Source organism: Vombatus ursinus, unplaced genomic scaffold, assembly GCF_900497805.2.
Source record: "Vombatus ursinus unplaced genomic scaffold, bare-nosed wombat genome assembly UNPS02014941.1, whole genome shotgun sequence".
In the NCBI taxonomy this organism is placed as follows: domain Eukaryota; kingdom Metazoa; phylum Chordata; class Mammalia; order Diprotodontia; family Vombatidae; genus Vombatus; species Vombatus ursinus.
This window is the reverse complement of record NW_020954719.1, coordinates 4,682,240-4,695,327: the sequence shown is the minus strand read 5'-3', so window position 1 is coordinate 4,695,327 and position 13,088 is coordinate 4,682,240. Positions and strand designations below refer to the sequence as shown.

Below are 13,088 nucleotides of genomic sequence, written 5' to 3'. Positions count from 1 at the left end.
TTGTAGTAGCAGAGAACTGGAAGGAAAATGGATACCCATCAAGTGGAGAGTGATTGAATTGTTGTATATAAATGTAATGGAATATTATTACAACATAGGAAATGGTGATATGAACAATTCAGAGAAAATGTGGATGACTTGTTGAAGTAATGCAGTGAAGCAGACAAAATTAATATAAAAATATATGACTAAAATAATGCAAATGAAAATACCTAAAGATATCAGAACACAAGTTAAATGCACTGATCAGTTTTGATTCCAGAAAATTGATGAAACATACTACTTTCCCTTTTGTAGATGTGGTAAATTCTAGGTATGGCATTTTGTATACACTGTCAGATGGTTTTGCTGGGACATTTTATCTTCCTTGGCTGTTTTTTTTTTTTCAGTGAGGCAATCCGGGTTAAGTGACTTACCCAAGGTCACACAGCTAGTACGTGTCAAGTGTTGGGTCTGAGGCCAGATTTGAACTCAGGTCCTCCTGACTTCAGGGCCGGTGCTCTATCCACTGCGCCACCTAGCTGCCCCTTGCTTTTCTTTGTTACAAGGAAAGGTTCAGTGTGCAGAATTGTAGGGATAAAAGTTTGAAAGTAATAGGGATATAAAAAATACCAAAAAATTACTATAACATTTTTAAAAGAAAAGAGTCATTACCCAGTAGGTGAATGGTCAAATAATAAGGGAAATGCAACTTAAAACAATTCTGAGGTTTTTCCTCACTCCCAGCAAACTGGAAAAGATGGCAAAAGATAAAGTTGGAGTGCTTATGGAAAAGCAGGCACATAGTGTATAGGTGTTGGAATTGTGAATTTGTACAACCATTCTGGAAAACAATTTGGAATTATGCAAATTTCATTCAGTCATTCATACCCTTTAACTCACAGATCCCGTTACTAGGCATATACCTTGAAGAAGTTAATGACAAAAAGTTCTCAATAATTTTTAAAGTATTAAGGGGTCCTCAAACTAAATGTTTGAGAACTGATGCCCTGAAACAGGAGTGGGCAAATTAATGCTGATCCTAGCCACCTGTTTTTAGACTGCCATAGAGCTATACATGGTTTTTACATTTTAAAATTAAGTTTTTAAAATGTAAAATTCCAGGTGGTTGAGTGTATTTTGGACCTTGGGCTAGGCTATAGATTGTGGACTCTTGCCCTAAAATGTTAGAAAGGCTTAGTAGTTCTATATGTTTATCTGGGTGGGACTACACCCACAGAAAGTAATTACCAACTAGATTGAGATGTTGTGTATAGCCTAGTGGATAAAGTGATGGACTTGGAGTCAAGAAGACCCAAATTCAAATTCTCTTGCAGACCTAGACTCTCTGTGACCCTAGGCAAGTCATTTAACCTTTTCCAGCTTTAGTTTCCTTATCTGGAAAATAGAACAATAATAGCTTCTACTTCACAGGAGTAGGATGAGGCTTAAATGGGATAATATATATAAGGCAGTTTCCTCACCTTACAGTAACATAAATATCAAGTATTACTAGTAGAGTTAGTAGTAATAGTATTATCTATGTCTCTTCCTGATTCTGAGCATAATACTTTTAAAAATAGTAAGTGGTCTTTAATATCTGTTGAATGACTAAGTGAATAAATTACGTCAGGACTTTACCATTAGCGTGGGACACTGAAAACTGAAATCCTAATTTGCCAAGTAGGAGTTGATACTTTTCTGAGTGTAGTTAATAAACCCATCATTTTTTTGTTTCAGATCCAGGTTGCGACCTCACTCTTCACTTGAGAAACTAGAAAATGATGAGTGATGCCAGCGATATGCTGGCAGCTGCTTTGGAGCAGATGGATGGCATCATAGCAGGTAAGATCAGTCCCCAACTTCTAAAATCCAGACTCAGTGCTTAAATGTTCCTGTGAAAGGAGGAGATTATAATGGGTTGATCCATTTCACCACAACCTCATAGTAACCGGTCTGGGCCATTTCACCTCCATTTGCTAAATCTCGGTTTTCCCATTTATATATATATCCATTCCCTTCTAGCTCCTAAATCCTATGATTGATTGATTGGTCATTGCAGTGTAGTGTCCAGTTGTGGGTACCACATTTTAAGAGGGATTTTGACCAACTGTAAGGAGTGCTTGGAGGAGGGCGATCACAGTGGTGAAATGCCTAAGAGAACCATGTCCTGTGAGAAAGAGTTAAAGGAGATGGGCGTGGTTGCTCTGTAGAAGAGAAGACTTGGGGGAGGAAGGGATGTGGTAACTGCCTTTGAACATTTGAAGAGTTATCATTTGGAAGAGGGATTACACTTAGACTTAGTTCTAGACTAGAACATTGATTGATTCTTAGACTTTTTGGTCTCAGGGCCCCTTCACACTCTTTAAAATTATTGAGGCTCTCCCCTAACCGAAGAGCTTTTGTTTATGTGGGCTATATCTATCTATATTTTTCTCATTAGAGAAAAAAAATTAAAATGTATTATATATGTTATTTGTACATTTTTATATGTCTATACATTATATACAATATATGTTGCATAAAATGTATTATTATAATGATAGTTTTGACCTCAGGAACTCCCAGAGCTCCCAAGATCACACTTTGAGAACCACTGTTTTAGAGGATAGTTCCAGACTCAGTAGATAAAAATTAAGAGAAGATAGATTTCAGATCAAATATAACAGTGATAATCACTCACATTTCTCTAATGTTACATTCTCACTGTCCTGTAAAGCAGGCAGTATGAACATTCTTCTTCTTTTTTTTTGTGGGGGGGGGGGGCGGTGTGAGGCAGTCAGGGTTAAGTGACTTGCCCAGGGTCATACAGCTAAGTGTCAGGTGTCTGAGGCTGGAATTAAACTCAGGTACTCCTGACTCCAGAGCCCATGTTCTATCCATATAATGCTTTTATATATGAAAAAAAAAAACAAAACCCAAGAGGTTCAGTCCCTGGCCTTGAGTTATAGAAGTAGTTATTATTGGAGCTGGGATACAAACTCAGTTCTTTTATTTCTAAGACCAATATTCTCTTTATTACATCATGTTTCCCCCAAGTTCAGTTGGATTTCTTTATGGAATCTCTGTTCTATAATTGTGGTATCTCTCTTTGGGGCTGTTGTGCCTCAGAAGTTATTTAGTGATGTTACCATTCCAATACTCTACATATTTTCCCCCCAAGCGGATGCCAAATGTTCTTGCTTCATAAAATTTCTTCCTTCTGGTATATCTGGGTCAAAATGTGTGTATCGCACAGCATCTCCAATCCAGGCCAGGCCTTCATTTTTCTAACTCTCTACTAGTGAGGAAACAATATAAAAATGCATTAACTCAGGGTAAATCTTTTTGGTGGTGAGCTTTTAGCTCTGTAGATGCTCCAGGTAAACTATATCCAAAACACCCCCTCATCTACTCGTTTAATGATCCTGTCCCCCCCAAAAATCAGATCAGTTTGGTGTGGCTTATTCTTTATAAAGATATGTTGGTTCTTTGTAATTACTGCTTTCCTGTCTTGATACTCAGCAATCATCTAGATCAGATTGATCTGACCTAGAATTTGACCAGGAATTGAAGTTAGGGTCACTGTCCTAAATTCTGTCGGATTTGTTCTCTAACCTTTTTTAGGTTAGAAGGGCTACACTGGGGCAACATTTGTCAGTCTCCAGTCCTATGAACCACTGTTTTAGAGGATAGTTCTGGTTTTCCATGATCTTTCAAATATTACTGACAGTAGTATAGCTTTCATATCTGTCAATAATTCATCAAGGGCAATTAATTATTCTCTTACTCTGTCCTTATTTATCAAAAGTGTCTGTTCAGTGTTAGTAATTTTATAAATAAATTAACTAGGTGGGATTAAAAGGAAAGTAGATGTTTACTTGATATGAGGAAAAATTTCCCAACAGTTAACGTTTATTGGGGCTATAGTGGAATGGACTCTTTTGATAGATAAATTCCCCATCAGTGAAAGTATTCAAGTCAAGACTTGATAGCTTCTTATTGAGTCTGTGGTATGGAGATTTCTATATCAGATTGAGAATAGATATATAGATAGATGATAGATGACATATAGATGAACTCTGAGGTCTTTTCCAATTCTGACATTTATGATTTCATTATCTTGTCAGGAATTTGTTATTTGTAAACTCCCTGTATAGGGGAGTTTGGCACCATATAGTGGTATTGATAGGTTATAATCGCTCTAGCCCATAAATTTCTTAACAACTCTGATAAAATGGTTTCCTAGCCAAGGCCATAAATATAGCTTTTCTTTTGGCTTTTTAAGAGCTGGATTTATGTAAGCTTCATTGCTTTCATTTCACTTTTTCTAGGTTCTAAGGCCTTGGAATATTCCAACGGGATTTTTGATTGTCAATCTCCAACCTCCCCATTCATGGGAAGCTTGCGAGCTTTGCATCTGGTGGAAGATCTTCGTGGCTTGTTAGAGATGATGGAAACAGATGAGAAGGAAGGATTGAGATGTCAAGTCCCTGACTCAACAGCAGAAACTCTGATTGAATGGCTTCAGAGTCAAATGGTACTTGTATTTTGATTTGGAATCTTCTATGACAATTAGTAACAAGAAAGTTGGCTAATTTCATTTTGAAACTTTCATTTTGTTTAGCAACCTCCATATATATTGTTTTCCCACTACTTAGCAGACTCTCTGAGTCTCACTTCCCTGAAATAATTTGTCATTGTAAGAGCTGCATTTCATTAATACCACCAAGCCATTAGATCTCATATATAAAATGCCAGTGACCAGACTCTAGCAGTTGCTTTTTTTTTTTGAGTAGCTTTTTTTTTTTGTTGTGATTTATCTTGAGGAGTGAATAGGTCCTTGAGGGCAGGAAATCCCATCTTATGCTTGTTTCTCCTTTATAAATATTGTTCATTAAATTATTTGTAGATTGGTTATATCAAGGACTATTTGTTAGGTTCGTTACCAATTAATGTAAAGCATGAAATGAGCACATGTTTTTTCATCAATATATTATTTTTTATTTTATTATAAATGCCATTTAGTGCTATGTGAGAATTATTAAAATTATGAGCTAAATATTACTCTACTTGGAGTTGAACCAAATCACTATTTTCCAGCATTGTATAGAACAGACAAGCAAAATGTCTCAATTCCTTGGGAACTTTCTCATTTTGACTCAGTTGCCCCTAGCAGCTTCGGAGGTAGGGCTGAGAAGTTTGGGAAAAACAGGGCGCCCCAGCTGGGAGAGACAGGATGCATGGAGAAGAAAGAGATAGGAATCTATTTTATAGTATTTGAGAAGGTAAGGGATTTTGAGAGTGAAAAATTTGGAACATCTGAGTTGCGAAGAACCCAAGAGAAACATAAATCAAAATAGAAACTGCTTGATATTCATATTAGGCAGGCTGTTGGTAAATGTTTTATATAAAAACATGCTTGGCTCTCCTCAACATGTTGGCAGATGGGGTGATTGACAAGGAATTTGATAGTAGATTGATGATGCTTTCAGTAAATCTGGCATTTACTTTTTTCGACATGATAAGGTTTCCTAAAAGACTTGATTTTAAAATATCAATAAGATGAACGTACTGGAGGCCACAGCCTTTCTGGTGCAGCTGAAATCAGGAAGGGGCATGGTGGATCTGGCTTATGACCGCATTTGCACATCCGCATAGGACAGGAAATCCACATGGTCACATTGTAATGATATGTCAGTCTGGCCATGAGTCAGTTTTGCTCCTGTTTTCCACCAACTCAGTGATGTGACCAAGGCTGTGGGCTTTAGCAGGACTAACTGTCCTTGAGATGATGTTGTTTACATGAAATGTAACTAAAACTGTGTACAGAATTGGGAGTTTCATTTGACCCTCAGGGTTAAAAAAAAATCCAAACTATTTTAATTTAGTAATAGTATATATTGCTGCTGGGTTATGTTTATTCTGAGTTGTGATGATTAAAATGCCAGTTAACTTCTGTTAAGTCTTAGAACTGTGTTTTCCATTCCCTTTCCACCATTACCTGTGAGCAGAAAACATTAAATTCAAACTTTTTTGATGGTGGATGGTACAGCCATATAACCTTGATCCAATGATCTTTGTTCTTTACTGAACATTCAAGTCTTTGAATGAAACAGGTTGATTAGGCTACTTATTTTTTTAAAAGTTTACTGAAAGCATCATCAATCTACTATGAAATTCCTTGTCAATCACCCCATCTGCCAACATGTTGAGGAGAGCCAAGCATGTTTTTATATAAAACATTTACCAACAGCCTGCCTAATATGAATATCAAGCAGTTAATAGGTATGACTCAAAGAATTCTGTAGTTTTGTCTGATTCCAAAAAAGCCACATCACCACACCCAGCATTCTTAGCATGTCACACTGAAATTGAACATTTGTCTGTTATTAAAGCACATGCCATTTGTGGGCCCCAAGTTGTTTACTTGTCTGATTCCTCATAGACATCTACTACATGATATTTTTACCTCAAACTCAAGCATGTTAAATTCAGGTTTAGGAAACCTAGAATGATTATATAAAATTTTAGAGTAGTTGGACTCACTATGATTTAGATAATTCTCCCTTGTTCCTATTGTTACTGGTTGTATGATTTTGGGAAATTCTATCCAATCTATCCCACAATTTCTTTTTCAGTAAAATGAGTCTAACACTCCTTATGCCCCATTGGTATATGTTTTGGGGATATATAAGAACTTCTTAAAGTACTCAACATCTTAGAAGAAGACTGTATTAATTCTAGAAAATGTTACTTTAAAAGTAAATTGACGTTTAAAGTATGTTTTAGATATTTTGTTGTTTTCTCTGTCACAAGAATAATTGCTACTTACTCGTAATAATTGGTACTAACATGTTGATATAATTATTTTAAAAGATAGCGATCAACAGTCATGGAAATATTGATTATTAGGCATTGGGAAGAGACTGTCAGACTTCATCAATGTGGGGAATTCCCTCCTGTGGAAAATCCCTCCATCGATGCACAGCAGCATCTCTTCTCTAACTTGTAGTCTCAGAGAGTTACCTGGGGAAACTGAAAAGTTAAACGACTTGCCCAAAAGCACACAGCTAATATATGACAGTATTAAAGCTTGAAACCTGATCCTTCTGATTCCAAGGCTAGCCCTTCTCCACTATGCCATGCTGCATCGTAGGCGTACTCTGTAAGGCTATATAAGTAGACATGAATGTGAAATCTGCAATGGTTAATTTGCAAATTGGATCTGGAAACTGACTACTTTCCTAATTCTTATTCAAAAGTGAGTTTTCTGCCAACACTTACATGTTCTATAGCAGTCCCTTAATTCATAACAAAAATCACTACCCCTTGGTTCTTTTAAGTTTCTTTTTTTTTTTTTGCCCTTCTTTCCATTAAAGGGATTTCTCTCACTTTCTTCATTATCTATCTTCTCTTTCTGTTTACCTTAGACCCTCATTTTCTGATTCATGACTCCCATAATCATCTGATCTTTGTTTTTCTCTATATTCTTCTTACAATCAAAGCTTCTGAGGTTTCCCTTCTAGGCTCTCCTTTCTAGGCACTTTTTGTCACTGCCTTTCAGAGCTTTCCCATGGATTCCACTTTTCCATTGTGTCTCACTCTCAGAACAGTGCCAGTTATTGTAAATGTCAGAGAGGTTACTGTCCCATTGTAGACCTCCTTCCCCCACCATTGATCTATACCCTCTCTTGTTGAACTTTTTTCCGCATTTGCTTGGAAAATATCTTTGTGTCCTTGCTTTCCCACTCCTCCCAAGTGCCGGTCGCCCCCAGGGGTTCCAACTTCCCCCCTCCCAGAACAAGTAGACTTTTGAAGCACCAAATCCCACAGGCCTAATCCTGTGCAAAGTCCTCGTCTCCCATCACTCATAGGAGCATTCATCAATGGAAGTCTCTTCCACTTTCAAAGTAAGGCCTTCTTTCTTCCTCTGTCCCTTGGCAATATTTTCCCCGTCATCTTCCACCACTACCCTGTAGGCTCTTCTCTTTCTGAGACCACCTTCCCCTCATTATTAGCCCTTGATTTCACCTAGCGTATAACACACTCCTCTCTATCCTCCTTCTCCCTTCTCCTTCCTTTTCATGTACCTTCTCATGTTGCAGTATTGTCCCATAAAAGAGGCAAGGTATCACCAGGCACTATCCATAATGCCTCCATCTACCTCTTCATCATCACCTCTACCAGATTTCCGCTTTCACCCCATCTCTTTATATATTTAGAAACAAGTTTCTGTTTGTCGCTTTGTTGCTGTTGCTGTCCTTGTCTCCTGCGTTTATTCACTCCTGCATTTCCTCTTCCCCCTGAATTACCCCCTTGATTCTTGAAAGTTTGTCTAATTGTTAATGACATAATAGAATTGGGTTCTTGTTTTGTTTTAAACGGCACCATTATTTCATGGAAATATGCTTTAAATGGCGTAAAATTAAGAATTCTAATTAATTTCCCTCTGTGGGGTCATAAAAGCATCTTCTGTCCTACCATTGTATGTGTAGGAATCCCTTATGAGTCATTGATAGACTAGAGCCACTAGAAGAAATGTTGATGGCAATGAATGGTTCATGCTGGCGGTAGAGCCACTATATGCACTCTATAATAAGACAGTTAGTCTTGTCTTTGTTGTATATTGTTCTCAGGATCCACAATGTCTTCTTTCTCCATTCAATATGCACATTCTGTTCTTTTGAAAAACAATCTTACCTGGCTTTCAAAATGAGAATGAATGCCCTCTTGGCCACTGATCTGTAGCTGTCCGTGGTTATGAAGGAGTAGAACAGGCATCCTTAGTTGTGTTTATTTATATAGATGATGATGAATCTTCCAACCTCCTTCAGCTTTCTAAAAAGGAGGATAATTTCCTCACAGTATAAGAAATAAGATAAAAATCTTTCCTACTAACTGCGTTTGAAGAAGTTGGTGGTAAACCAGATGGGTTGTTTTTTTAAACAGATAAATACGATGAAAGCTATTTTTAAAATGTCATATTTGAGAGTTTGGGGGAGTTTGATTTATTGGCCTCGAATATGTGCTTATTTAATCAAGAATTAACCATCTTCAAAGAGATCATTTTAATTACTTGAATTTCCTTCCTATTTAAAAATACTTTATTAATTTTTTTCATATTAAATTGTTTTGCAGAGAGAAATCCTGTTTATTGAGTAAAAAGGACATTAGCTTTATTTGTATACCAGGGCAATTTTTTAAAAAATGAGTACTATAATCAATTTCAGGAACTTATGTTTGAATAGAAGTGCCAATATATCCAATTTAGAGGCCAGGTTCACTGCCATAGTTAAAAAAAAAATTCTTTTGAAACTCTTAGGAGGCTGGGAATAAAAATTCCTCTTCCAAATGCCTTGAAGTTCTTTTTGTATGACTTTCTTGATTCAGCTGATAAAAGTGGAAGTCTGTGCTTTCATCTGACATTTCAGTGAAGACATTCCAGCCTGAACGATTTCATTGACCTTTATGCCATCAAGACAATATAGCCATCCCACCAAATGCAGGAATCATCTTTTCCATATTTCTTCCTTTTGCTCTGCTCAAGGCTACCATGGCTTTTGCAATATAATAGAAATTCTTGGGGCAGCTAAATTCTTAACCTTCTTGTGTCATGGATCCCTTTGGTAGTCTGGTAAACTATGGACCCCTTCTCAAAGTGATGGTTTTTTTTTTGAAATTTATGATAGAAGGAAATGCTCAGTTTTATAAGTGAGCACATAAAATAAAGATGGTATTTTTTCCTTTTCCAAATTCTCAACCTCCTGGGCCTCAAGGAGTGCCCACACTAAGAATTCCTAAGCTAAAGAAAATGGGCTTTGGGAAAGTGCTCATACAGTAGCATTATACTCTCCAAAAAACAAAATGGGGAAAAAAAATCTAGCATTCTTATAATTTCTCATCCTAGTAAGGAAAATGGTAGATTTTAGTCATGATGAAAGCTATCTTACTACTGAAGAATGTAAAAATCAACCCACAGTATGTTCAGGAAGACAAGGAGGAGCAAATTCAACATTCAGAACAAATTCCTAATAATTGTTAATAAAACCAATTGTAAGAATTAAAATTTCACTTATTTTTGGTGACTTCTAACTTGAGTATTTCCATACTTAAGGCAAACCTCTCATTAGATTCACCCTTGTTTCCTCCCATAAAATTGATTTCCTCTTTCCCACTTGGGATGTTTGGTCTCTGGCTAGCTTCTGTTGTTTCTTTAAGGGACTTTGTATCATGAGCAACTTCACAAGTTAAATGGAAAATATTAAAACTAAGAATATTTTATTTAAAGGATATTAAACTTTAAGGGTGAACTGGTTCTGTCTAGCCTGTAGGCTTGTACTACTCTTTTAGATACAAAAGAATTTCTCATATGGTTTTTAAAAAAAGCTTTTTATCAAGTAAGTATTTAATGTAATAATAGATAGTAAAAGTAGAGTTTTTTGTGTAATATTTGGATGTTAATAGATAACTACTAGGTGCTTTTAATATGAGTAAATAATAGGTAATTACTTAGGCTTATAGACACAGAGCTAGAGCTAGCTGTTTAATCCAGCCCCCATATTTTACAGATGAGGAAGCTGAAGGCCAGGGAGGTTCATTGGCTTGTTCAACGTCAAACAACTAGAAGCGAGCACCAGGAGTGAGATTTGAATCTCGGGCCTCTTAACTCCAGAGCCACAGCCTTTTCTTCTATTCCATACTGCTTCCTTGACTTTTAGAGATGAAGTGCCTTCTATGTGCCAGGCATTAAGCTCAGCACTGTTGATACAAAGAGTCTCTGCTCTTAAGGAGCTTATGGGGAAGACAGTAAGCAAATAAGCTATATTCAGGATCAGTAGGAAATAATCAACAGAGGGAAGGCATTAGAATTAAGAGGGGTTGGGAAAGACTTCCTCTAGAAGGTGGGATTTTAGCTGTTTTTGAAGGAAAACATAAAAGCTTGGAGGTGGGGAGGAGGAGGGACAGCATTCCAGGCATAGCATATAGCCAGAGAAAATGCCCTGATAGAATGTTGTTAGAGGAATAGCAGGGCCAGTGTCATTGTATTGAAGAATATGAGGGAGAAAGAATACATAGTGGAGGTGGGGATTGTGAGGTGTTAAAAGACTGGAAGGGGAGGGGTATGCTATGAAGGGCTTTGAATGCCAAGTAGATGATTTTGATCATGGAGGTGAGTAGGAGCCAATGGAGTTTATTGATTTGGGGTGGGGGTGGGGAGTGAGATGGTATGGTCTGACCATCACTTTATGAAAATAACTTTATGGAAAATGAACTGAAGTGGGGAGAGAGCAGAGCCACCAGTGGGCTGTCTCTTTGAACCTTAGCTGTGCAATTCCCTACATACTTTAGGCAAGTCATTTCCCTTCTCTGGACCTCAGAATTCCTCACTTTTAAAATGAGGAAGTTGGACTAGTACTCTTTAATTAATCAATCGATTGATCAATCAGTCAATCAATCAATTTCTAATTACTCCATCCTCTGTAAATCTGTAAATTTTCCTAAAGTGATAGTTGGACCACATCACTCCTTAATCAATGAACTCCATTGACTCCCTATCATCTCCATGATCAAAATCCTCTGTTTGGCATTCAAAGCCCTTCATGACATATCCGCCTCACAAAGTCTTCTTACACCATACATCCAATAAGACTAGCTATTTTTAATAAATCAGTATGGATACTGGAGGTTAGGGTTAGGGTTATGACCTCATAGTGGACCCAGCTCCTGACATAAATAACTAGCTGGAATGACTAGATTTTAATATTCTCAGTTTGCCTCTGCTGATTACTTATTTTATAACATAAGTTATTTCACCTTTCTGAGCCTTTCTTTTTTTTTTTAAATCGGAGATTCTCTGGCCAGCCTATTTGTATACTTAAAATTCTTATAAGTCAAGTAAAGAATAAGCCATTTTTCTTTCATTGAGATCATTTCCACCATCTGATGTGTCAATTTGGCATACAGGTGATCTTGGATTTCTGAGGATTATGCTAGGGAAAACAGAAGGCTGGAAACACTGGCTCACTGGGCAGGCTCATTGGTGATAGGCTAATCACCAGAAGTCTCAATGTTTTCAGCCACAGTGATCCTTAAAGATCATTCACTAAGGCACTCCCATCTGCTTTACTGAGGAATGATGCCATGAACTGGTTAAATATTTAAGAACTTAATTGTAGCAAATGCATCTTTTGGGGGCAGTGACAAAGTAGAGGGATGGATGCCAGCCAGGGTTTTATTCAGTGGAGACTTCATGTGACCTGGGATTATAGTGAAGCTATGATGGCCTGGTAGGAACCTTATCATTGTAATAACAATTGATCCCAAGAGTCAGAGAAATCAATGGAGTGTCACAGAGTTGTAGACTGGCCCTCCTCAAGACAGTCAAAAGGATAGAATTCCTGCCACTTGCTCATGTTCACTCACAGCAAGAAGGTAAGATACTTCAGAACATATTATGCACCAGTGCAGTATCATAATAAAATTAAATAAAATAATTAAATTAAAAATAGATCTTATCGATTATACACAATAATATCATGGCAAAGCCAGTGTTTGAACCCAGATCTTTGATTCCATATCCTGTACTCACCAGTATACCATGTTGTGTCTGAAAGAAATCATCTAAGATGAAAGCTATTTGAACTTTTCTTTCTGGCAACTTCTAATGAAAATTTTCCTCTTATGTTAATTAGTCATCTCCTAGAGGCAGTTGGATTCTCATGTGCAGGTCAACCACTTTGGTACAGTTAGGGAGGGCCACATCTTAATGGAATTCCCAAAGTATAGTTGCTGCTCAAGCTTGATTCATGAAAGATGACTCTCTTTAACTTCCTAGAGTAGTAATAACAGGGAAATTAGAAGAAAGAGAGTAGTACTTCTGATCTTGGTCTTTTAAAAAGCATACTCTTAGACTGCTCCGAACTCCTAAGGAGCTCTTGTTCTATCTCTAGATCTGGGGAATTTGTAAAGTTCGTGCTGCTAGGGTAGAGGTTGGGTCCTTGAGCTGTGGGAACATAGCAGGAGACCCTCTGAATCACTTCTTTTTCCTTCTTCTGCTGTTTCCATAGCCCTTGTTCCATAACTCTAGGAACTTTGCAAAGAGGAATTGTGTCTTGGATAGCCCTACA

General features: G+C 37.2%; 1 protein-coding gene across 6 annotated transcripts in view; it reads left to right on the top strand.

The window, feature by feature from the left end:
- PPFIBP1 (PPFIA binding protein 1) overlaps nucleotides 1-13,088 on the top strand; it is a 208,328-nt gene that overhangs the window by 131,151 nt on the left and 64,089 nt on the right. For all 6 annotated transcript variants that reach the window (XM_027844331.1, XM_027844334.1, XM_027844330.1 and 3 more), the window contains 2 exons: nucleotides 1,720-1,824; nucleotides 4,293-4,498. In XM_027844331.1, the coding sequence (XP_027700132.1) occupies nucleotides 1,761-1,824; nucleotides 4,293-4,498 (270 nt within the window). In that variant the 5' untranslated portion in view covers nucleotides 1,720-1,760. The remainder of the gene's footprint in view (nucleotides 1-1,719; nucleotides 1,825-4,292; nucleotides 4,499-13,088) is intronic.